The sequence below is a fragment of the Ochotona curzoniae genome, unplaced genomic scaffold, assembly GCF_017591425.1.
Source record: "Ochotona curzoniae isolate NIBS_2020 unplaced genomic scaffold, NIBS_Ocur_1.0 contig_2210, whole genome shotgun sequence".
Taxonomy (NCBI): Eukaryota; Metazoa; Chordata; class Mammalia; order Lagomorpha; family Ochotonidae; genus Ochotona; species Ochotona curzoniae.
Genome location: NW_024465369.1, coordinates 42275686 through 42302647, shown reverse-complemented (window position 1 = coordinate 42302647; position 26962 = coordinate 42275686). Strand labels below are relative to the sequence as shown.

General features: G+C 40.1%; 1 protein-coding gene across 1 annotated transcript in view; it reads left to right on the top strand.

The window, feature by feature from the left end:
- The window catches only part of FRZB (frizzled related protein), a 36037-nt gene extending 29172 nt beyond the window's left edge, over positions 1–6865 (top strand). The window contains exons 4-6 of the mRNA XM_040972138.1: positions 334–538; positions 921–984; positions 5937–6865. Of these exons, the coding sequence (XP_040828072.1) occupies positions 334–538; positions 921–984; positions 5937–6053 (386 nt within the window). The 3' untranslated portion in view covers positions 6054–6865. The remainder of the gene's footprint in view (positions 1–333; positions 539–920; positions 985–5936) is intronic.
- Positions 6866–26962: the final 20097 nt, after the last annotated feature.

Here is a 26962-nt window from a genome sequence, read left to right as displayed (position 1 = left end):
GGAGTCAAATTCCATGAGATTATTCATTCTACCTTTTACTATCTAAATGGATTTCTCCAAGAGAAACACATGTACAAGCAGATGCACACACAGAAATATGTGGGTACGTACAAGTTGGAAGGGAGTCAGGGCTGAACATTAAGTGGAAACAGGTGTGTTTTTCCCTATCTCATTCCCTAGTCTAACATAAAAGCATCTGGTTGTCGTCTCCTCTGCATTCATTGTGCCCCAAGTGGGTAGGAATTGACTAGAAAGAATTCTGCTTGTCCTCTTAGAACAAGGCACTTATTGTGTAGCACATTACCATATCAATTTTGTTGTCTTTTATCCCAGTCATTCGGGCTAAAGTTAAAGAAATAAAGACTAAGTGCCATGATGTGACTGCGGTAGTGGAGGTGAAGGAGATACTAAAGTCTTCTTTGGTAAACATTCCAAGGGATACCGTCAACCTTTACACCAGCTCTGGCTGCCTGTGCCCTCCACTTAATGTTAATGAAGAATATATCATCATGGGCTATGAAGATGAGGAGCGCTCCAGGTAATCCACTGCTCAATCATGTCCTTACCTGTTCTGCTCTCGTTATGTCCAGCTTTTCCTCCTGGCCCTGGGCTCTTGTTTACCTTCCTGGGAAATTCAGATAGATTTTAGTTGAGTTCCTCCATTTTATACATATGTTAGATAAAAAGGTGTATGTGTATGATTTGTGGGTATACATTTTTTTTTCCCTGAGGGAAGGGATCATTAATTCATTTGTTTCTTAAGGAAATCTATGGTTCCCAAAGGGTTAAGCGTTAGTGTTCTCAAAGTTAGCTATCCCATTTAGAATAAAACCATTATGTCTTTCCTGGCACTGATTCCTTATATTTTTCTGTAGTATGTTTCAAATTTTTAGAAATGGTTCTTTCGTTTAAAAATGCAGACTACTCTTGGTCGAAGGCTCTATAGCTGAGAAATGGAAGGATCGACTTGGCAAAAAAGTTAAGGTAAGCCTATGCCTTATATTTATCAAGACCTTAATAAGAAAACAAAAAAATAGAAAATCAAGCCATCTGTTGTTTAAATAAAACATCTGTCTTCAGCGGTATGAGAAATACTGAAACTTTACGTACGTATATTCATGTGCCTAATACTCCAAGAAATGAGTGTCCCTATGTTGATTGTGTTTAAGGAATGAATTCCGTGAATGTGTGATCTAATTCTTAGTGATCTAATTTTAGTTTGCTGGTAATAGTTACTCCATTTATGTTATGGAAGATTCCATGTTTTCATTAAGGCTCCAGGCAACATCCAGCTTTATTGCTCTGTCATTTTTAAGGGTATTGCTTCCATACTCATGTTTATCTGAAGATTACAACATGGCTACCTTCCCTCTAGAATCATACTTATATTTAGCGCAGAGAGAAAAAGGTGGTAAGGGTAATTTCAAGAGTTTCTAGAAACTTAAAACTCTTGGTCAGGACTAAATATCATGTCCATTTCTAGCTGCAAGAGACACTGGGAAATTCCAGTTTTGTTTTAAGAAGACATAGCAGGTAGGGGACCCGGTGCCATGGCCTAGCAGCTAAAAGTCCTTTCCTTGAATGGGCCAGGATCCCATATGAGTGCTGGTTCAAATCCCGGCAGCCCTGCTTCCCATCCAGCTCCCTGCTTGTGGCCTGGGAAAGCAGTTGAGGATGGACCAAAGCTTTGGGACCCTGCACCTGCGTGGGAATCCTAGAAGAGCCCTGGCTCCTGGCTTCTGGCTTTGGATTGGCTCAGCTCTAGCCATTGTGGCCGCTTAGGGAGTGAACCATTGGGCTTCTTTCTTCTCTGTCTCTCCTCCTTTCTGTATATCTGCCTTTCCAATAAAAATGAATAAATCTTAAAAAAAAAAAAGAAATAGCAGATAGGATAATACTGGTATTGTCCAATGCACAGATACTGATTGCAATGCATAGCATGTAGCCTCATCCATCTGTATATAGGTGATCTGACCCCCTTAGGTCCTTAGAACAGTAGTGTTATCTATTTTAAAGCCAGAGATACGTAAGTTCTGGGATTGGTAAGTTAAAACAAATCACATAGTAAATGACTTTGCTGTAGAAATCTTCATTTCTTCTTTCTACACTAAGCAAATCTGCTTCAAAGCAGAGAATGTGGGAAAAATGCATAGGGAGACAAAGAATCCAAAAGGATGTGTGGGGGTGGGGAGTGGGAGCTGTACCAAACATAATATCCCCTCTTCCTCCTGTGAGTTGGAAAGCTTGGGAAACACTTACAGGGCAAGTCAAATACCCCTGGGCAGTTTACGTTTTACATCTGGCACTTGATACAGCAGACACATTTGGGTTTGAGTGACCTACAGAAATGTGGAGGGCATTATTTTGGGAGAGAAAATCCCTCCAGTTTGAAGTGAGATGTATTTCAAGTGCAGTCTTGGGGGCATTCTGTGTATGTACCTCCCTTCAATTAGTTTCATGTTTATTAACAGAAAAGTGTCTCTTCTTTAGTATCACTTACCGTCCTTTTAATTTGGTTTTCTGCTGGCTAGTATAGAACAGGAATTTGTCCTAAATTCCTATAACAGCGCAGAAGAGCTTGCAGTGTCCCTGCTGCAAAGCATGCAACAAGCCTTGCTATTGCTTTTTTTAGTACCAAAATAATTCATCATGTTCTTCGCATTCCTCGTGACAGGACACACGGCTTGTTTGTCCATTTCTTAGTAGGACAAACATTTCACATTGCTTTCCACAGGGCTCCTACCGTTGTTATTGTAAGGTCATTTGTATTCTCAGTCTAGATCTATACACATGTTCACAGGAAGAAACAAGCCAGGAGTCGGTAACAAAGTTTTAACTGTTAGACAGATACCCAAGGTGAGACAGTTTGCATGGAAAAATCCCTTTAGGCCGACATTACTGCTGTTGTTTCTTTAGTTTTCTATCAATTTGAAGATAGAAAAAGAATTTTAGGAAAGGTATTAGTTTTTGGTTATTTTTGTAAAATCAAAGTGTCCTGCTCAGCGGACTTTTGTTCTCAGGGGGGAAGGTCAAGTTTTAGAAGACCTTCTTTGGTTTTTCCATGCAAATGGTTATTTCCCTCATCTATGTGATAGCAGATTGTTCCAATCAAGATATTTGGCCTGCCTTCGGGAGTTGAAATTCAGACTGTGAAGTATGCTACAAGAAAGAATTAATTCTAATAACAGGAAAATAATATGAGCTAATTTTTATACACGAATCCAATTTTTGTCCTTCAGTTCAAAACAATATTATATTTGATTACATTGGAATAAATGAAATTGAGGTCTAGTAATTTTGGGCGACTCTGCATGTTAATTGTCAGAACTAGAATATGAGATTGGGCCATGTGACATTAGCTCTTGCCTTCTTAAAGTGTGGACCCTGGACCAGCAGCAAGGGCATCGCTTGAGAAGTTGTTAGGAGAGAAATCTTGGGATTCATCTCAGATCTGCTGAATGAGAATCTGCAGTTTAATCTATAGTATAATAGTAGGGCAAACAATGGGTAGGGGGAATGAGGGGTTAGAGGGAGAAACCCTATACCTATGGAACTGTATCATAAAAAGCAATTTTAGGGCCCGGCGCAGTGGCGCAAGTGGTTAGGGTCCTCGCCTTGCACGCCCGAGATCCCATATGGGCACCAGTTCTGGTCCCGGCAGCCCCGCTTCCCTTCCAGCTCCCTGCCTGTGGCCTGGGAAAGCAGTCGAGGACGGCCCAAAGCTTTGGGACCCTGCACCCGCGTGGGAGACCCGGAAGAGGCTCCTGGCTCCGGATGGGCATAGCATCGGCCGTTTTGTTCACTTGGGGAGTGAATCATCAGACGGCAGATCTTCCTCTCTGTCTCTCCTCTCTGTATATCCGCCTTTCCAATAAACAAAATAATAAAAATAAATCTTTAAAAAAAAAGCAATTTTATAAATTAAAAAAAATTTGCAACTTAAAAAAATTCTCAGATGATTCCCTTGTTCAACAACAGAGTTTGAAATCTACAGCTACAGTGCTTAGTGACTGTGTAGAATTTTTGAATGTAATTTTGATTTATTGTCATGTGTTGACACTGTTAATATGCAGTATCAGAACTTGAGTGTGGTTGTTAAAAGTATCAGTCATGCCTGCTTTGTAAAGCTTAGCTTGAGGGCACAGCCTTTGCTGTTTTGTTTGTCGTTCTTGGCAGATACGACTCAGGGTAACACTTGTAGCAGAGACCTCCATCTCTCTAAAACATTCCGTTTATGTTTTTTTATTTCTAGCTCACAAGTTGTCAGATTTTTAAAAAGATTTATTGATTTACTTGGAAGAATGACAGAGGGAGAGTCAGAAAAAGAGAGGGATCTTTCATCTGCTGGTTCACTCCTCAAGTGGCCACCACAGCCGGAGCTGCACCTGTCTGTGGCTGGGAGCCCGGACCTTCTGCTGGGTCTCCCATGTTGGTTGCAGGGGCCCAAGGACTCGAGCCATGCTTTGCTACTCTCCCAGGCTATCAGCATAGGGCTGGTTCAGACATGGACTGGCTGTGACACAAACCAGCACCCCCATGGGTGCCACAGGCTTGCTAAGCCACTGTGGAGGCTGCTCATACCCCTGCCCAGGTTGCAGGCTTTAAAAGGCTCTCTTCTTTTGTGTCTGAAGAGAGAGGGTGAACAATATCTCTTCTGTCAAATTTTCATGGTAAATCTTTCATTTGTTGAGGGCCTGTGAGGCACCTGTCTTCTTCTTCTTCTTTTTTTTTTAAGATTTATTTATTTATTGGAAAGTCAGATATACAGAGAGGAGGAGAGACAGAGATCTTCTGTCCAATGATTCATTCCCCAAGTGAGCACAACCGCTGATGCTATGCCGATCCAAAGCCAGGAGCCAGGAACTTCTTCCGGGTCTCCCACACAGGTGCAGGGTCCCAAAGCTTTGGGCCGTCCTCCACTGCTTTCCCAGGCCACAAGCAGGGAGCTGGAAGGGAAGTGGATCTGCCGGGATAACCCAGCACCCATATCGGATCCCAGCGGGTTCAAGGCGAGGACTTTAGCTGCTAGGCCATGGCGCCGGGGCCACATTTAAGCTTGATTAAAAAATAGTACTGACTATATTTCAAATAACCGTTTTTCCCTTTTTTGATATTGAAAGTTTTTCTTGGAAAAAAATTGCTTTGCTTTCTAGTAACAAAAGAGGGTGCTGAGAATTGAATACCTTGGAAAGGCATTCAGACTTCCCAGAATCCGTTGTTGTTCTCCTCCTGGGGCACTTGGGGCTCTGGGGGAGGGATTGATAAAGCTAAGCAGACAAAAGGCAGTGGTAGGTTGATTTGGGCCAGACCCTAGATGGCCCAAATGCCTTGCTTTTCCATTCCGGCCTCTACTCCTTTGTATTCCCCTTCTTGGCTTTGGTGTTAGGGGTGCGAGGCTTGGTCACATCTTCTGGCACTGGGCATTGCACCTGGCATTCTTCAGGTTGCCCTGGCTGGCTCTGATGCCGGTGTTCCCATCACACACACTCCCTGCTCACAAAGCAGTGAGCTTCAGACTCCTCCCAGAGGCAGGACAACCTGGTCACGCTGGGGCTGAGCCCCTGCAGGTGCCCTGGCGGACACCCATGCCGCAGCACTTGTGCTGTGGATGCAGGGCCCCACCCTGCACACTCCCTGCCGTGGCCTCTGCTGCCCTGTCTCACCTTGGCTTTCTTTTTGGCCATCGGGCAAACATCTGGCTGAGAAGGATGTGGTGCTGCTGCATCTCCCTCCCACAGCACAGCTTTTGCACTTCAGATCGGAATGAGGCTCCTATAGCGTCAGTCTCATCAGTATCCTGGGGTGAGGATGTTACACTTTTTGCAAAAGTAATGACATGCTTGAGAGATCTGATGTGGCTGTGGTGCCCAGTTGTTAGAATCGCAGCACTGATGTCGGTGAGATGTGCATATGACTTTTTGTTTTAAATTCTACAGCGTTGGGACATGAAACTCCGTCATCTTGGACTGAGTAAGAGCGAGGCCAGCACTAGCGAGTCCGCTCAGAGTCAGAAGTCTGGCAGAAACTCCAACCCACGGCAAGCACGCAACTAAACCCTCCAACACAGAGAATAACATCAGTGGGCTTCCTGTTAAGACTTGCATTGCTGGACTAGCAAAGGAAAATTGCACTATTGCACGTCATATCCTATTGTTTACTACAAAGATCATGTGGTAACCGATATTACTTCTATTTTCTCTATTGTTTTCTGCTTTTCTCTGAGCTCTCTTCTTTTAATGGCCTGTGGGTAGGTCCTTAAATATATGTTTTTTACTTCGGTAATCATGGCAAAGATGTTCCTTTGCAGTAATAATCCAGGAAGCATAATGAGGCTGGGGCCTCTTTGCTGGAGTCCTCGGATGTTAATTTACTGTTCTCAACCCCAAATGTGAAGGTAATCTTGGATGCTGAGAGATTTCTGGTGTGTATAGAAAGCTGGATATATTGTAAAACACACTTGACTCATCTAATTATGGCCTCATTTTCATTTGCCTGGTGGGCATTCCTCTCACACAGAGACAGTTCCAAATGTTTAGAAAGGTAAAATGGCAGTTTGAAATCAGATGCCACATGAGTAGAGCAATCAAGCACCAGGAAACATTTATAAGAAACAGCACACAAAACTAATTATTTCCAAGATTGGCAGGAAGCAAAATAAACAGTGTTAGGAGCTGGGGGAAGGCCATGTTGCCTGATTGAGAAACACAATGGAAACCAGTAGCCGCTGCGGCGTGGACAGTAGCATCCATCTTTTGACAACACATTTGACTTGTTAAAATGAATATGTTAATCAGCATTAGGGAAGTGAATTGTAACTAGATATCTGCTGTTGTCTCTAGAATTCCATTTAATTTGCTCCCTTTTAAATAAATCTATTGGTGGAAATCTTTTTTCTTTCTCTCTTTCTCTCTTCTTTTATAATAAGTTGGAGTTGAATTGACCAGGAAAAAAGGGTATGTATGCATGTGCACTGGGGTTGTTTTTGAACAGGTACATAGCTCTGCAGAATGCTGTAGTTTACAGGACAGTGAGATATGTAAGTTGACTTTTCTGTTGTTTTTGGTGTGTGTATATTTGTGTATGGGTGAGTCCATTAAACTCACATGCAGGCTGGACCACATTACAGGCCTACGCACTGGTCTGCACTTTGTCATCTGGAGTGATGCTGTTTAACAGTTAGTTAACAAATATTAATAAAAGCAATTATGGCTGTCGGGAAAGAGTATTCTGACTTTTGAAACTAATGTACATTCTCATTCCGTAAGCTGCAGTGAGATCCCCAGGGACTGTGGGAACAAGTGAGATTCGTACTACCTTCCTCCAGCAGGGTCCCTTAGAGCTGTGCCAATGAAAGTCTCATTCTCTGAAGTTTCCATGTGTGATACGAGCAGAAACGAACTTTTAAGCTCTGATGTGCTGCAAATAAAATGCTCCTAAAGCAAAGTGGTGCTGTCCTTCCTTTTATAAGAACGATCACCCAAGGTTGAAATTTATTCCCGAATAGATGATTCCTCTAATGGTAAATATCTGAGTTCCCTTTTTTAGGAGAGTGAATCTTTGTTTTTTTTTTTTTTTTCTGTTTGATGGATTTGTATCCAAAGCAGTCTCCTTAGTCCCGGATGAACTGTCATACAGCAGCAGGCCTGTGTAGTACGCTGGGCTACCATAAGGGTCATTTCAGAGCTTGCTGTCCAATTTCATGTCGTGTACTCCAGTGGCTAATGCAATAGCAGCTCTTTCTACTTTCAGCTGGCACAGCCTGACAAAGGTGAGTTTGGGAATCCGTAGGGCACTGATGAAGTGCCATGAGGAGGGGGCTGCATCCTGGAAGCTCTGTCTCCAGTACTTCTGCTCAACCTGTGCTTCGAGAACTGAGTGGTAAGTATTGCATCTGCCAAATCCTGTTGCCCTCAGACCTTTCTGTATTCACGGAGGGCAGAAGTGTGAGCCTTGACTGCAGATAAAGAGACTGTTGTCTTCAGTCCACCAAATGCCGTCGACTGTTCTGAAGCCTGTTAAGAGTAGTTTGATTAATGAAATACGTTGATATCAGTGAAAGCAATTGATGTTTCCATTCATTGTGGGGTGGATTTGTGTATGTGTATGTGTATGTGTGTTGGGGGGAAGAGACAAGAAGGAGTAGGATTAATTTCTGTCAGAGAATTTGACATAGTTATGCTTTAAAGGGACTTTAGTAAGTTTATAGAAAATACCTATTCTGAAAAATCATGCATGGATTTCAAAACATTTTGCAGCATTTAATTTCATTTCCCATGAACTTTTTGAAATAGCTATACATATATATATACATGTATATATATAAAACAATTAATTATATGTATAAATGAAGGAAGACAGATTCTCAGATTTAGCAGTGTTTTTTTAATATGGCCCATTTAAAAATGCAGCCTGGCGTTGCCTGATTTTAGTCATCCACATGAAATCTCTATCATGTATTTAAAAATTTCAAATGGTATCAACTTAATGAGTAAGATCACCTGATTTTCCAGCTTGAGAGCTGCTGTGTTTCCATTAATGGAAGTTTGTGCAGACCTTGGTAGGGTGGTTTGATTTGACTATGCAGAACCATTTCTAAGCTGCAGTTACCATTAACACAAAAATACCTCACTCATGCTTCTCCAGGGCCTTTTCTTGCAGGTACTAACTTTTAAAGCCACAGAAGGTGTGTGTGCGCATACACGTGTGTTTGTGTATAGTTACAATAATTTGATATACAAAATTAATTTTAAAATGGTTAGACAATTTTGTTCACCTTCAAGATTTTAATTTTGTTAGCTAAATACCACAAAGACCTCAGATGTGTCCTGAATACGGTACTAAAAATTAACAGGAAATTTGGATTGATTTTGCCATAGATACATGCATCTTTTACTGTGTCCCATCCAGTGTAAACTGATTCGGTGCCATATGCTGCATTGAGGTTTGGGGGTGGGGTGGGACAAACCCATGTCTTTTCACATCTGTTGCATATTAGGAAGGCAAATACGAATGTCACAATCACTGTGAGGAAATAGTACTATTTGTTGCTTTCTGCATGAAGTTATTTGCTCTTATGTTTTGACAATTGATGACAAAATGTTTCAAGATATTTAGCATTATAAATTTTAATCTTAATCTAAGCATCTGAAAAGTTGATTAAAATGAAGTAGAAATTTCTAGTATTGTATTACTGAAGTCCAGCATATTGAATTAAAAAACAGAGTCATAGTCTTTTCATTGGGATAATAATGTTTAATAAAAATGTTTAATAATAATGTTTTATAATAATGTTTGGCCGCAGCTGCACAAGACACTTGAACACAGGATGCATACATACATACATACATGAAGTGTATGCAGTAAATATTGTTAGTCTCATTCTATAGATGAGAAAACTATTTAGAGGATTTAGAGCTTCAGAGAGAAATAAAAAAGCTGGGCCTTACAACTTTTTAATATTATCTCTCAAGTTGCAAGTGAGCCTCTGATGCAGTTGCTGTTACAAAGGTAAGTAAATCCTGTAAGAAACTAAACAGAGCACATCGTGCCAGGCATAGCTGACGTCTGCAGACAGTAGCTGAGCATCTGTGTAATGTGCTCTCAACTTTAACCCCAAATTCTGTCGTTTTTCCTCCTCAGCCTTTTACAGAGCTGTTGTTCCAATGAGCTTGTTTATATACAGAATGGACATTGCTGTGATGCTTTCAGAGTGAACATTTTAAAGATAATGTGATTCTCCATAGAAAAATATGGAATTATCCACTCTAAGTTTTTGTTTTAATTTGGAAACCCTTGTGGAATTGGTACTCAGCAAAGAGGAAGATTGAACTAAAAAGTTGATGGTTACTACAAATACTACAAACTACTTTCCACTATGGATGCTGAACGTTTGCTTCTCAATTGTTCTCCCTTTCTCTTTCACCAGCAAAATCTAACACAGGCTAGAAGGAAAACTATTTTATGTCACCAAATTCCTGCTTTTCTTGCTGGGGCTGGTGCTGTGGTGATATGAGTAAAGTTGTTGCCAGTAATGCTGGTATTCCGTATAGGGGCACCAGTTTGTGTCCTGGCTGCTCCCTTTGTGATCCAGCTCCTTGCTAATGTGCTTGGAAAAGTAGTAAGGATGGTCCAAGTCCTTGGCTCCCTGCTTGCATGTGGGAAATCTGGTAGAACTTTGGACCAGCCCAGTTTGAGCTGTTTCAGCCATCTGGGGAAGGAACCAGGATATGGAAGATCTCTCTCTGTTTCCTGTTACTCTTTCAAACAAATCAACATTTAAAAGACATTCTTCTTATAGCAAGCACTCAGTATGCTGGAACACAATTAAAGATGCTTTCACTAAGACAGACACATCATTCACTACATTTTTTTTTTTGATTTGGAAATGTTGAGAACTGCAGTAGTTGTCTCATGAAGAAGGAAAGGATGTGTTTAGGCAAGAGTGTCTACAAGGAAAGGACCTGTGGACTCTCGGGGAGGCAGATACAGAAGTGAAGGAACATGCAGAAAAAGAACTTCCCACTCACCACAGGGATGTGGAAGAGGTTGTGCCACTCATCCTATAATGGCTGGATAGATGCTCTTCCAAGCAGCCACCTCCCCATCCGCACACACTTAGCACAGTGGAATGAGTTGATGTTATGATTACAGGGTTGAACTTGAGGGAAGTATGGTACCTCGGCCAAATGTCGGCCAGAGATGATGTGTAATGCTTGTAATAGCTCTGAGATGTTAAGCTGTGTGTGCAACAGGGAATAAACTATTTATTGTTTACACTGGGTGATAAATAAAGCTAATAACAAATTTGGTCAGGAGCATTTTAATGTCCTTATTTCTACATTATTTTGGTGATGCAAGAGGAACCATGACTTCCCAGAGATGGTAGCCCTGTACTAGTATTGAATAGCAGAATTTGCAGTTACAGTTATAACTGTGGGCAAATTCAGAAAAAGAAATCAATACCAACAAAGTCCCACTGAAACATTTTCCTTATGACTGGGCACTAAAGCAGTATTTAAGGGCATCAGAATAATCTTTGAAGATCCAAAACTACAACAACATAAAGATGGCATTGTTTTGTCTGCCTATGCATCATTTCACCTCTTGGCCAATCGCATCTACTCAGCCTCCCTTTATATTGCTGGTTAATTAAATGTATGTCTACAGGAAGTATACTCAGAATTGTTAAAAGAGCAACCATGCAGCAAGTATAGAAACTCTCCATTATCCTTGAAATCCATTGACCAATATGCACAAAACACATCTGGATTTCTTTCAGATCTGCAACTCCAGCAGTCTGGTCCTAAGCTTTTCTTCACCGCATATTATGTAGTCGGGACCTTGTCCATTTCCCTTCCTTAGGAACAGCACTTTGAGACGTTCCATCATTCAAAATAGGTCCCTTAAAAACAGATTGGGAGTTAGGACACCTGGATTTCAGCTTTTTGAGTTGCAACTCAGTGACCATTAAGCTTTCTTCCAAACGATAAGATCAGGAAAGATGAGCGAGGTGGAGAGCCTGTGGAACGACGCTTGGAACATTGTGTATGTGATTAATACATATTAGTACTTTCTACTTGTACTCCTGCGTACTTTTCTTGGGTGCACGGTTCTTGAACAGTGCTCTGATGAACGCCTGTCAAGCCTGGAAGAAAAAGTGGCATCCAAGAAATCCCTCCCCCATCCTGTTCTTCCATAGGTGACTGAATGAACACTCATTCAATTTTTAAAAAGACAAGGTGAAAAACCATTTAGTATTCAATCCTACAAATATTTATACCATGGATATATCTGTATCACTGGTGAACACTATGTCATGGATATATAATTTCTATTGTACATGAACCTATATTTATATTAATTATAATTTGATAGTCAAATACTGTACAAATAAAGACTCAATGACTTAACTTTTGGATATTTAATATCTTAATGTTATTTCTCTGGAGCTAAACATTTCCAGATTAATTCACTTAATCCTTGAAATTTTAAATGTAATGAGAGTTTTACACTCTATTGCTACCTATTGTAAGTTACTGATATTTCACTAAAAGGGCAAAGAAAGAAGCAGTTTTCTCCCGGTGTTATTGTTGAGTTGGGTTCCCTGAAAAGGTTGTTATTTGTAGTTCAGGTCAGCGAGAAGGATGTGTGTTCCCAATAAGAGCTGAATTTTTGTCTGAGGAGCTTCTGGGTGTTTTTCATTTCCCAGGGAGTTCCAGGAGTACTAAAATTATATCTAGACAAAGTGTTTATGTTTCAAAAGTGCAGGCTCTGCATTCCAGGCTGCACACTGAGGGCTCTCAAAACAGAGGCAGCTTTTTACTGAAACCGGGAAATAAGGATAATTCATAAAAGGCTTGGGCTAGTCCATATTGAAAAAACAGACGATAGCCAAAGAGCCAGCTGGAAAGGAACAGCCTAATCCAGGGGTTGGCGAACTTTTTTGTAGAGGATCCCCTGGTGAATATTTAAGGTTTTGCAGGTCCCTTTAGTCTCTGTTGTAGCTACTCAGCTCTGTCATTAAGACTCAAAAACAGATATGGACAATACATATGCGAATGAGCATGGCTGAGCTCCAGTAAAACTAATTTATAAAGACAGGCAAGTGGGCTGGAACTGGCAGCTGGACTGTAGTGTGCCAGTTCTTGCAGATCTTGTCAGAAGCTTACTAAGTGGATTCAGTTAAGTGATTATTCTTTAGGTTTCATGAAATTGGTGATTTTGGTGGCATAAAGGTTCTACTATACTAAAATTATTAGGTTTGTGCTTAAATAAGACTGTGTCTGAAATCTTACCATTAGAAAAACAGTCTTTTCTGTTGAACCTTGTTCTTTATGAATCTACTTAAAATGCAAGTGCTTGCATCCTATATCAAGTCACCATTCCTTAGTGACAGAGAATCTCTGAACTCACTGAGGCCAAATGGACCCTGGAAGCTGCATGAGGGTACATACTGTTTAGAAATAAGGGGATAGAAAGAAAAGAAAGAGCTACTAAAGAAAGATGTTGGGCTGTCTCTCCCACTTAAACAGCATCCCCGGCCATATTGTTGTTCCTGTAAAGGTGTGTTTTTTTTACAAAATCTTGCATGAGTGAATGCTCATGCCCAGGTAGAGCATCCCCATTTGGTTAATGCACACCATTCAGCCAACACCTGCTCTGACCCTAGACTGTGTGCTAAGAACTGAAGATAGGAAGCCGAATAGGATAACTTAGCAGAGAAAATTGACATGTAATACTCATTCATAGGATGTAGAAAAGAAGCTAGATGAAAGGATAATTATTTTTCAAAATCCCTCATACTGCTAGTTTTATTTCTCTTTTGCTCTTTCTACTATTCATTCTAGTTTGATGTATTCAACCCTAGTAACTGGGAATCATAGTGCTAGTTAAAACTTATTTTTAACTTGATGTGCTAGAGATCATAAAAAATTATACACATGGTTAGCAGCTGTTATTTCTAAAAAACCTTCTTTCCTTGTTGTTATTTTCTTAAAATTTTCATTTGAATGGCTAAATCTGAAAACAGAGTGCAGGCTGGGCTGCTTGAGTACTAAATTCCTCCTGTGTGTTTAACCCATTTGCCATAAACTTGATTTACAACTGCTTTCTTTGCTTGATGAATCCCACATGCCCCATAACTTAAACATCTTAATGTGCCTCTCACTGGAGTGCCTTTTTATTTGAATGTAAATCGATTCTGAAACTGCTCCCAATCAGAAGTTGCATTTGATATACTGTAGCTTAAGGTTGAATCTGGTCATACTGAGATTTAGTCTGTAAGATTTGGGATTGAGGTTCAATTGCTACCGTAATTAACCTTGTTGGCATTAATTTAACCATAAAATATACACTGCGGTGGACTGTTCAACTTTTCATGAATAAATGAGTGGCATAGATCCTGGGCCACTCAGAACATGGAACGTGGCTTGTTCACAGTGATGTAAGAGAAGCTGGATTTCCTTACTAAATAGGTGCAGTTTACTTATTTATTTTAGAACTTTCAGGGATTTTCAAGCAGACAAGATTCTTGTAGTAGTCTAGCAGCAAAATTCTATCAACTTTAGGTAAAAAAAGATGCAGACCATGTAAGATAATGATTCATCTATTCTGTTTAAAGATAACTTATTAGAAGCTACTAAATGATCTCCATTTATTGTCCTAGAGAATAACAATACTTCCTGCTAGATGCCATTTACCCTGTACATTTTAGTGCAAGACACTATTAAATTACATAAAATATTTAGCTACAATTGTGGAAGTTAGGCCTCTTTGCTCCCCACACCTCAGTTACTTTCTCAATGTGTCACATTTAAATAGCCAAATTCCAAAGTATTTCAAATTTAGGTTGAATATCATCTTAGTAATTCTTAGTACAACTTAATGTCCTGTTTTTTTTAAATTATTTCCATGATACAGTTTGTAGGTATAAGAATTCACCCCTACCGTCCATTCCTCCTTCCAATTTTACCCACCATCACAATTTTCCCCAACATTATTGCAATCTCATAGTCCTTCAGCAACAGTCACAAGACCAACATTCAACTATTTAAATTTACCATGGCATTGTTGGTATAGACAATGGTAGAAAGTCTAGTATCCTATTGATGAAGTTTGTATGACAGTTTAATTGGGAGTCCTTTATTCTGGAATGGAAGTGCCTACTGTATCATGTCTTCATGTGCTAATCTCCATTACACAGTTCTTCTATGAGAACATGTGTATACACATGTTTACCTACATATCTATTTGTACTTTGCTTGACAGTTACCTTGTATCAGAGACAACATATGATTTTTAACCTGTTGGGATTGGTTTATTTCACATAGCAAAATGATCTCCATATTGTTGCAAATGGTAGAATTTCATTCTTTTTAATGACTGAGTAGTATTACGCAGATATGTGTCCCATAGTAGCTTTATCCATTCATCTTTCAACAGACACCTGGGTTTTTCCATGTCTTCACTACTGTGGATTGCCATAAATACAGGATTTCAGATCACTTTCTCATATGCACATTTCACTTCATTTGGATATCCCCACTAGTGAGATAGCTGGGTTGTATGTTGTTCCTTTGGCACTCTCCATACTGACTTCCATAGTGGCTGCACTAGTTTACACCTCCACCAACAGTGCAGTAGGATATCTTTTACCCCACATCTGTACCAACAGGTGTAGGCCAGTGTTGCTGGAGTAAGGTGGAACCTCAGTGTGGTTTTTATTTGTATTTCCCTATAGCTAGGAGGCCAGAGCCACCCCCCCCCCCTTTTTTTTGAAATGTCTGTTAGACACTTGAATTTGTTCTTTTGAAAAATAATAAAAAAAACCTGCTTTGCCCATTTCTTCACAGGGTTGTTTGTTTTGCTCTTTGAGTTTCTGAAGTTCTTTGTAAATCCTGAATATTAGTTCTCTATTTGCTACTGGTATGTAGAGATTTTCTCCCATTCTGTTGATTGTTTTTTTGCTTTCTTGATTGTTTTCTTTGCTGTACAGATGCTTCTTAATTTGATGAGGTATACTTGCTTATTTTGGTTTTGACTGTCAGGACTTATGGTGACTTTTCTAAGAAGTCCTTACCAATTCATACATTTTACAGAGCACTTCCTATGTCTTCCTTTAATACTTTGATGGTTTCTGGACGCATTTTCAGGTCATTGACCCATTTGAGCTGATTATTGTATAAGGTGACAGGTGGGCATTTTGCTTCTTATTTCTGCAAGCTGCTATCCAATTGTCCCAACAGCATTTGTTGAAAAGACCAGAATTTTCTCCCAGATTATTTTCAGCTCTCTTGTCAAGGATTAGTTGGCTGTACATGTGTGGGCTACATTTTGGGATTTCTATTCTGTTCCATTGATCTTCTTTGTTTCTGTATCAGTTCCAGTCTGTGGTGATGACCACTGCCCTGTCATTGTAATTGCTCCAGCTTGAGTTTTATTCTTCAAGATAGCTCTGACTATTTATGTCTCTTGTATTTCCAGATGAACCTTTGCATCATCTTTTCTGAAAAGAATGCTATTGGGATTTTGATTGGGATTGGATTAAATCTGTGTATCATTTTTGATTATGTTCATTCTACTGATCCAGGAACATGATAAATTTCTCTCTCTCTTTTAATGTCTTCTATTTCTTTTCTCATTGTTTTGTGATTTCATCATAAAACTCTTCCACATCTTCAATTAGGTTTATTCCAAGGTATTTAAGATTATTCTCCACCATTTTAAAGAGGACTTCACACACAAGTTTTGTTGTTTTTTTTTTCTCAGCCACGGAGTTGTTTGCATATTCTAGGACCATGGATTTATGTTCGTTGATTTTGTAATCTGCCAAGGTTTTTTTATGAGTTCCAACAGTCTATTGAGACTTTAGATTCTACTATGTATGGATTCATGTCATCTGAGAACTAGGATAATTTTAATTCCTCATTTCCAATTTGAATTCTTTCAATTTTCTTTTGTTGCCTAATGGCTTTTGCAAGGACTTCTACTTGGATAGCAATGGTGCAAGTGGACATCCTTGTCTAGTTTCAGATCTTAGTGAAAAAGTTTCCAGTCTCTCCCTGTTCATTATGATGAACATAGGGTATTTTATATATTGTTTTGATTGTGTTGTAGAATGTTCCTTCTATGTCTATTTTACACAGGAATTTTAGCATGAAGTGGTATTGGATTCTATCAAATGCCTTCTCTGCATCTATTGAGATGATCATATGATTTTTATTCTTCATTTTATTGATGTGGTGTATGACATTTTTTGGTTTGAATATGTTAAACCATCCCTGTATGCCAGGGATAAATCCCACCTGGTCCAAGTGACTGATCTGTCTAATTTATTGTTGGATTCTGATGGCTAGTATTTTGTCAAAGATTTTTTTGTGTCTGTGTTCATCAGGGATATCAGTTTGTAGTTCTCTTTCTGTTGTCTCTATCTGGCTTTGGTATTAAAATGATGTTGGCTTCTTAGGAAGAATTTGGAAGGATTGTATCTCTTTCTGTTGTTTTGAATAACTTGTGAATTGTGTTAAGTCATTCTTGAAACATTTGATAGAATGCAACAGTGAATCCATGCAATCTTGTGCTTTCCCTTTGTTGGTAGGGATTTAATTATTGATTCAATTTCCATCCTGGTTATAGTTCTATTGAGAATTTAATTACCTCAGGATTCGCTTTTTATAAATTATATGTGACCAGAAATCTATCCATTTCTTCTAGGTCTTCTGGTTTGTTGTTATATAGCTGATTATAATAGTTGCTTATTATTTTATGTATGGCTGCCATATCCATTGTTATATTTCCTTGATTGTCTCTGATCCTATTGATTTGTATCTTCTCCCTCCTTATTTATTTATTTATTTATAATTATTCGGGCTAGTGGCGAATCTCTTTGGATCAAAGAGAACCAGTTCTTGGATTCATTGATTTTATGCATTGTTCTTTTGGTCTCTAGCTGGTTTATTTCCTCTTATTTTGGTTATTTTTTTTTCTGTTAATCTTGGGGTTATGTTGCTGTTGTTTTTCTAGCTCCTTCAGATGTATGGGTCATATAAATGCAACTTATTTTTTAAGAAATACATATGTATTTTTAAGGAAATGCTTATTTTTAATGGAAAGGCAGAACAGACTTATGAAGAGGAAAGACAGAAAGATCTTCCATCCACTGATTCATTTTCCAAATGACAAATTCTAGAGCTAAGCCAATCCAAAGCCTGGAGCCAGGAACCTCCTCTTGGTTTTCCATGTGGGTGCTCATGGCCAAGGGATTGAGTTATTCTCTGCTGCCTTTCCAGTCCACTAGCAGGGAGGTGGAGTAGCCAGGACTTGAACTACTAGTGTCCATATGGGATGCTGGTGCCACAAACCCATTGAGTCAGTGCATTGGCCACTATAACATGCAAGTCGCAAAACGAAAAAAAAAAGTTAAGTTTCTAGCCCTACTAATTTTATCACTCACTCAAATAAGGACAGGCCTCTATTGCCAAATGGTTTTGGGTGGTGGCTGGTACAACCCTATGGGAATGTACAAGTTGATACAAGGTTCATATAACACACAAGTGACAGATTTTGAGATGTGTCACATAGTATGAATAGCATGTAGTAATAGAGAATATAAGGGGTAGAGGTGGAAGGAGAAGTCTACTTAACAAAGGTCATCATGGAGTTAGAATCACTGGTGAGTTCATTAGCTACATTTGAAGGGTCTTCCTAGACCCTGAGTATGTACTCCCATGATCACCTTTCTTTGTAAAACCCTCAAAGTTTCACAAAAGTTTTTTTTATGAGAAGGTTTCTCCCAAATTGTGTGTGTTTTAGGACCCACATATTCTTGATCTGGTAGTTTAAAAAGATTTCTCTATGGAACTGACATTTGAGTCGACTAGGAGAAGAAGGATCCTGCCATGCAATATGTTGGGTTAGCAGTCCTTTAAAAAGCTTGACATTGGGCCCGGCGCGGTGGCGCAAGTGGTTAAAGGTCCTCGCCTTGCACGCCAGGGATCCCATATGGGCGCCGGTTCTAATCCCGGCAGCCCCGCTTCCCTTCCAGCTCCCTGCCTGTGGCCCGGGAAAGCAGTCGAGGACAGCCCAAAGCCCAAAGCTTTGGGAACCTGCACCCGCGTGGGAGACCCGGAGGAGGCTCCTGGCTTCGGATCGGGATAGTATCGGCCCATTGCGCTCACTTGGGGAGTGAATCATCGGACGGAAGATCTTCCTCTCTGTCTCTCCTCTCTGTATATCTGCCTTTCCAATGAAAAAAATAATAAAAATAAAAAAAAAAAAGCTTGACATTGAAACCTGTCTTGTGAGGTGGAGGAACTGTGGATGGAAGGGAATGAGGGCTGAGGAGAGAGGCAATTGGCAAGGCTGGAGATATTTTCAGTGAAAAACATATATGGCCAAGGTAGACATATAGGGAGTGGGTTTATATTGAGGGGTATATTAACCACTAGAGCTTGTAAGCAGGAGAATGAAAGGAGCAGGTTTGTGTTTCTAAAAGATAACTTAGATTGCACAGGAAGAATTGATTAGAGAAATGAAGTATTCCAAATGATGTTGTTTGGTTTCAGATTGTGGCAATAGCTAAAGGGGAACATTGAGACACTTAAGCTCTGTTAGACTAAGCTCATGGGAGTAGCTGATGATTGAATTTAGGAAACTGGCAGAGTGAAAGAAACAAAGAATTTTTCTACTGGTCTGGGGACAATGTTGCAATTATTTAAGAAAAAGGTGTAGGAAATGGAAGGGCTGTGTGTGTGTGTGAGAGAGAGAGAGAGAGGAGAGAGAGAGAAAAGGAGCCAGTGGAAGCAGGGACAAGCATGGGTAGATAAAGAATTCTGATCTACAGGTTTGAGATGCTGAAAGAGAATACTCAGAAAGAGAATGCTGAGTTGAATGTTTGCTACATTAATTTGGAACTTAGAAGAAAATTATACATTAAAAATTTGGGAATCATCCATATATATTTTTGGAAAATGTAAAATTTCTTAGCAGTATGCAGTTGTTGCTGTTGTTTTGGTTTGTATTGCTGATCCTTCATTCCATACTTGAACTGAGACAGCAAGGAACCTCTAAACTACGTTGAGCAGAAATGCTAAATTGAAGGGATACTTTCACGTAAGACCACTAGGATTCTTAGCAAAGACGTTGAGAGTTTGGTGTTAAGTACTGCCAAGAGGTCTCCAGAGTCACAGACAGCTGCATTAGGAATATCCAGGGAGACATTTATTACTAGTAAAATGAATATGGCTTTCTATGTGTAAATATATGTCAATGTTGCCCTCTCTTTGAAGGTGATATAAAGGCGGGATTATGGATTTAGACATGTTTCTGCATCACTTAATCCCACTCGAGTGTGCAGGAGTGAATTAGGTATGTGAAATATGTATACAGTACCATCCTAATAAATCAGATCTTAACTTTTTTATCTGACTTAGTTTACATTTCTAGCGACCTTATTTAAGCACCACTGAATCATTCTAATCAGTGAAGAGACCAAGCCTTTAAAGCACACGTGAAATACGGTCAACATTGTGTTTGTGATGAAGGTTTTGAGAAATAGCAGTTAGATGTTTTTCGTTAAAAGGTAGCTTTAAAAATAATTAACATGTATTAGATAATCTGACTTTTTCTTTTTTTTTTCAAATATTATTGAAAGTTTTAAGTGTCAATTATAGTTAAATATTTTCTGGGAATTTAGAATCCGGACAAATCCATATCGTGACACCTTAGCATTACACTGTCTCAGAGAGTGGTGAAAGGGAGCCATAACAAAGGGAGTTATGTGTTGTGCTGGCATTCCAGCATTCTTTCGCTTTCCTTCAGGAATACAGATCCATATGCATAGTTGGTAATCACAAATGCAATAGGAATCGTACTAACTTCAAAGTTTTATTGTACTTTTAGGGGGTACAATAACATCCCACCCCAGGAGCTTCTCCTCTGGCTTCCAGCACCTGCAGCTACATGTTACTGCAAGGATTGGGTTGTTTCACCAGGTATATTCAAATAACCACAGGAGATTAAGGAGCTCTGTGTGTTTCTTGGTGCCCAAGATGATTGTTGACAGCCTAATGCATGAAATACTACCATTAAGATCCTCACTCTCTCTTTGGTTACAAAGTCACTTTTCATGAATGGAGCACCTTTGATGGAAATTTGGTCTTTATTTCATTCTCACCAAGTGTGGCTTCATGAAAGCTTGAAGAGAGAATGAATAAATTTTCATCAATCATCAATGAAAAAAATGCCTTGAGTTTGTGACCTATCCACAAAATTAATTCAGGAAAACTAGCTAGATTTCTCCATCTGTTGTGTTTTACTTAAATGCTTGAGATAAATGCTTCACAGCCAATTTTGCCCCTCGGTTAATAAAATTAATTGTACACGCTGGCCGACTGACCCTGCCTTCTACTGCTGCTTTGGCGTGCTAATTGAATTGTCAACAATAAATGAGGAGGAAAGGAGGCACTTTAAGCTACCACAAAACCTTCGCTTAAAGGCTGCCTGCTGTTCTCCCAACTATGCATGAAAAGCAATTAAGGAAACTCTTGTGTAGCTATAGTCTGTTAAACCAAGAATAAGCTGTATGGTGGAAGTAACAAAGGACACACAAAACACTTGCAAATCTTCTCAGCAAACTGTATGCATTGGTGCTTGTAGGAATGTGTGGTCCAATTAACTGAAAAACACTTAAGAAAAAGTTAAATTGCCCTGTTGCCTTTTGCCATGTAACTGCTGTCTAGCCCCAAGCATGAGAACTCTAGCTGAATGCATATTTTACTAAGGTGGAAACACAATGAGCCAGATATGAGCCAGTCTAATAACTATTAATGCTAGGAATTTGCATTGAATGAATACATAGCTCTTAGTTATTTTTCATTGTGGCAGTGAAAAGCTTACCCAATTCCCACAGGTTTGGGATGGCACAGAAGATGCTGTGCCAGCACAGCAGTTCCATTTGATACTCATGTAAGGGAAGAACTGCAGGCATTTCGGCTTGCAAGATAAAGTTTGTATTGGCTGGCAGTTAGAAGAGTCATGATCATGTCAACTTAGGTTATCAGTTCTCAAAAACTGTATGAAGTTATGTTCCTGCTACTAAATGCTTGCGATTTGGACATATACATTACCATTGTTCTTAGCTCCAAAAGCTGTCTGTTTTAGGTGGTACTGAAATGATTTATGGAGTAATAAATCTACAAGGATTCTTCTACACCTAATCACCTGGTACTTTAGCGTGTGTAATACTAGTGCCTGTGTTAACCCAGGATAGATCACCAAAACTGTACCTAGAAACTGAAATAGATTTAAAATTGCCAGCGAATTTTCTTGAGAATATAAGATTTTGAAAATACAAAAACTAAAATTGAAGATTGCTAAAGATAGACTAGTTTAATCCAAACTATTCTAAAACAGACATCTTAAACCTGTATTTTAAAAATAATTTATACTCATTCTTGAGTTTCTTTATAGAATTAAAATATAACCAAATTTCAAAATGTTTTTCTTTTTAAAAGATTTTATTTATTTATTTATTTAAAGATTTATTTTTATTATTTTTTCATTGGAAAGGTGGATATACAGAGAGGAGAGACAGAGAGGAAGATCTTCCATCCGATGATTCACTCCCCAAGCAAGCGCAACGGCCGATGCTATGCCGATCCGAAGCCAGGAGCCTCTTCCGGGTCTCCCACAAGGGTGCAGGGTCCCAAGGCTTTGGGCTGTCCTCGACTGCTTTCCTGGGCCACAGGCAGGGAGCTGGAAGGGAAGCAGGGCTGCCGGGATAGAACCGGCGCCCATATGGGATCCCGGGCTTGCAAGGTGAGGACCTTAACCACTTGCGCCACCGCCCTGGGCCCCGATTTTAAAGTCAGATATACAGAGAGGAGGAGAGACAAATCTTCCATCCGATGATTCACTCCCAAAGCAGCCGCAACAGCCAGAGCTGAGCTGATTTGAAGCCAGGAAGCAAGAACCGTTTTCTGATCTCCCACACAGGTGCAGGATCCCAAGGCTTTGGGCCATCCTTGACTGCTGTCCCAGACCACAAGCAGGGAGCTGGATAGGAAGCGGGGCTGCTGGGATGAGAACTGGTATCCATATGGGATCATGGTGTGTGCAAGGCGAGGACTTTAGCCACTAGGCTACCATGCCAAGGCGCTCAAAATGTTTTTTAATCAAAGTTTAAAGGATAACACATCTCAGAAGGCTAGAATTTGTGAAAGTGCACAAACTCACAGCCATTCATTAAAAGTGAAAATATTTTCTTTATGCTGACTCCAAGTGATCCCTAATGATATTTTAAACTTAGGATATGACATGTTGTGGTTAATGTTTGAAGCATTTTTTTTTTACTTCAAGTGTTAGGGTATTTATCTATTTATATATAGGTTATATAAAGGTTAGCCTCTGCTTTAACCACTGAGATCTGCAAACCAACCAGCAGATGCTTCACCCTGCTACCTACACGGCCAGTTCAATCATTACTGCAGCCTTGGCTGCTGTACACAGCAGTGTCCTTTGTTCCAAACAAAAAGTGGCTGCAGTAAGATTTGGTTTTCTTTTATGTCTCTATTTTTAGCAGGGGCAGAGTATGTCCTAGAGATTGCTTCCTTTGGTCATTTTTTTCTTCTTTCTGGTGGTACCTGGCAAAAATGAATCATCTTTAAGAAAATTCAAGTCCCAAAGCAAGTTTGGTTAAAAAAAAGAGTAGAATGGATTTGATAGTTCTAGTAATAAGTTTATAGCGACCACATATATTTCCATGGAAAGGATAAACCACCATAAAGATTTCTCTTTCTTCTCCCACTCCACACTCATAGAATATTTCTCTATAATCAGTTAATGCAGGAACAACTTGATGACTATCAGGAAGAGATTAGAGATCTAAGTAGTAGAAAAAGTTTTAAATTTCTCTTTGATCGTTCTCATTTGAATTTCATTCTTGCTTAGAAAAATCCTGTGATGAGAATCAAGGGATTCAAAACATGTTCTCTCAGCTAGCGTGCCTTGTTTATCAATTTGAAGCAACTGTAAAATTTGGAGAAATCAACTACATTTCAGAAGCTCATTGAACATCAATGCCTGGAATATATTGTGCATATTCAGAGAGGTGGTTTTCACCCTTGGAGCCAATCTTGCTGGGTTCCTGGCATTTGAGCCCACAGTGAAGGCTCTGTAACTCCGCTGAGTGCTTCTGAAAGTACCTAGAGACAGAGCAAAATGTTAGCAAGGAGAGAGAACCCGCCAGCACAGGATATTTCCCCTAAACGTTTGCTGTCAGTTAAAGCTCTGTCCCAGGTTAGGCTGGAATTCCTCCCACTGGGGTGCTCCATGTCAAATAAAATATTGCCAGCTGTGGTCAATTATTTGATTTCCCTGTGAAACTCAAGAAATGTGTAATCACTGTTAATACGGGAAACTTGATTGAGTGTGACATGCTATGCAATTCACTGATTGGAGTGGTCTTCAGGTACCTGTGTGGCGCAGCGTCAGCTGATCAGCGTGTGGATGTCAATGGCTGAAGCAGAGGCTATTGTGTATCAGGTTTGGCTTTGTGTCATGTGTCAGAAGATTGCTTGGAGACCCGTATTTTAGCCACTTAACAGAGTAGTATGGATTACTGCATGTTTTTATGAAGAATACTAAATAATATAAAAATGCTGATATTAAATTTAAATGAATAAAGTTGGACTCGAAGTTGGAGGAGTACATGGATTGATTCTAGTTACATTGAAAAAAATTTGAGGTTAAAAATGGCTAGACTACCAAAACATCTTTTTTTTCCCCTGGTTTCAATTTCTTTTGAATCAAATGTCTAATTCAAAAAATACATTTGATAGCCTGCATCTAATTTGGAAAGGATGCAGAGGGTAAAATATGTTAAAATCATCAAAATGTGCTAAAAACAAGAAAGAACTAACATTTAAGTAGTAAGCAGTGAAAAATAGAGGTGTGTGAGAACAGATATTTGCCTTCACAGTTAGTGCCAACAAAGGAGTACTCAGCTCAGGCTGAGGGTAGCTCCCCACGGATCCCTGTACCCCGAAGGCCATCGATGCAGAGTTCCTGCAGATGCGAGGAATCTGAAGATGTCCTTTAGTATCTGTAGAGTCTTTGGTTAGGCCTTGTGCCTCAGCACGTGAGTGAGGGTGATTGCTCTTTCCAGGTCTAATGAAGACCCGTGTCCTAGGTGGGATCATTGCTTTATGTGTATTCACCTAGCCTAAAGGGCTCAGCACCAGTGTTGTATTTCTGGGTCATATCAAGGGACCTGCACCCACTTTGGCCCAGGAGTTCTTTCTCCCTTTGATGGGTGGCTAGGTGCTGTGGCCATGCTCCTTACCTGGCTTTTCTCCCACCACGGTGTGTATACTTGTTTCTCAGGCTGTGTGCTTTCTCACCACTGGGCCTTTGGGCAAGTCCTCTGGAGTTTTCTAAAACGTCTCCGTCACTTAGAAGCTCAAAATGAGTTCAATTTGTTTTTTCAAGTAAACTTATCCATTTCTTTTTCTGCTAACTTTGGGCTCTCCATATCAGCACTTTGGGGGCAGGGGAAGTTCCACTACCCACTCTGTGGCCCCTCTGTTCCACGCTCACAGACAGACATGACCCTCTGGTGCTTCCATGGTACAGAATGCAGCCATATGTGTGTGACCTGCTCCAGTCTTCCTGTTGCCTCTGTAGTATTTCCTTGTTTTTGTTTTCCCAGGATTTGCAGATACGTTCAAAGATGAGCAGAAAGGTTTTATGAAATTCTCAGCAGGTAGTGTTTGAGTGAGTACCCATCCATCGTTTAGAATATTTTCATCAGGAAGAAGCGATGCGCTCTTACTTGGGGGATAACAACAGTGCCGTGCTTAAGTTTTTGCTGTGTGTTCATTTTCCATGCTGCGATCACAGAACAGATAATAAAAACATTTTATTGTTACTGGGCACAGAGACAAGCTGACATTCAAGTTTCTTATAAATCCCACATGATTTCTGGTGGTTTTCCATGAACTGCAGCTGAGCAATTATTCCTGGGGTAACTAGATAATACTCTGGGTTTTGGGTTTATTTTGTTGTTAGGGTGGAAATCAGCCTGATTCATTCAAACAATATGAAGGTACTGAAATTTGAAGACGTTGGTCAACCCTTATTTTTCTAAAAAGAAGAAGGCAATACTACTTATAACTAAGTACCATATGTTTGATTGCTTCAAAGGAAAGAGAAACACTAAATCCAATCAGCTGGTGCTAAAGGAAGCTGATGAGGCTGTGAAAGATTTGTGTGGTGGTTATTTCATTCAAAACACACGTTTCACTGTTGGATTCTCAGAGTAGTGTCTCATTCTCCTTCAGAAAATTGAAATTGGTGGGGTTTTTTTTTTCCATTATCTGTTTTGGTTCTTTATGAACAGAAAGTGGAAACATGGCCTGATGAGGTGACAGTAACGTTGAAATCCACACCCAGTCTCTAACCTCTGTCCCCACAGGATGCAGTCTACGAAGACTCTAACATTTGCTGCTATTAATAAAAGCTGAATAAAATGATGCCTTTGTCCAAAGACATTAGCAGAATTGTAGTCATGTTCCAATGGACTGGGGTGTGGAGGAGGAGGAGGGTTTGGGAAGGCCAGCTGCCCAGGGCACAGACTTAAAGTGTTGCTAATTTTGTGCAGGAGGAAGGCACCCAGCCATCAGTGAGCCACAGTAGTCTGCCATCAATCCAGGTATCCATGAAGCTGGGAATAGTTCTGTTTGCTTGCAGCAATTCCACCACATCTGCTGTTTTGAAATTCTGTACATTTAGATGCTTTAAATAAAGCATGCTTTTAAACACAGGTCAAGCCATCTTACTCTACACTCATGTTAACGACTTTAGAATTAAGGTGGTAAAGACACCAAAATATTTCAAACCAACCAGGAAACCTGCAGCATCTTACACTGCATCCCCTGAAATCCTCCACAATGGAAAATTTGTTTTCCTATTTAGTTCTTATTTGAGGTCATGGTAATGCCAGCATCTTGGCTGAGTGGTAGAAATCACCTGAAAATTCTGCTGCATCACAGTCCAGCTGAGACCCATCTCTGGGGAACGGGTCCCAGGAACGTGTAAGTCTGAATACCCTCAGGTGAGTCTAATGATCACCGAGGCCCCGTGGGGACCACGTGGCAATGGTTCCTTAAGGCCTCGGCATTTGCTCAAGCTTCACCTGAAGAGCTTGTAAAAGCTGAGCTCTTGCCTGCAGTTCAGCGTTCTGGAATCGGTAGGCCTGGTGTCTTGTTCCACGGACGTCACTTCGAGAACCAACTGCTGGGCGGTGCGCTTTCTAAGGTACTTTCATTGCTAGCTAATTCCCACAGTTGCTGTTGTTGTTTATGGTGGCGGAGTTGTAGGTCAGGGGATGGGAGGCCGAAATGTAGGAAGGCGACTTTTGGAAGAGAGTCGAGATGCGGATGTTATCAGGACTCGGGAGAGGACATTG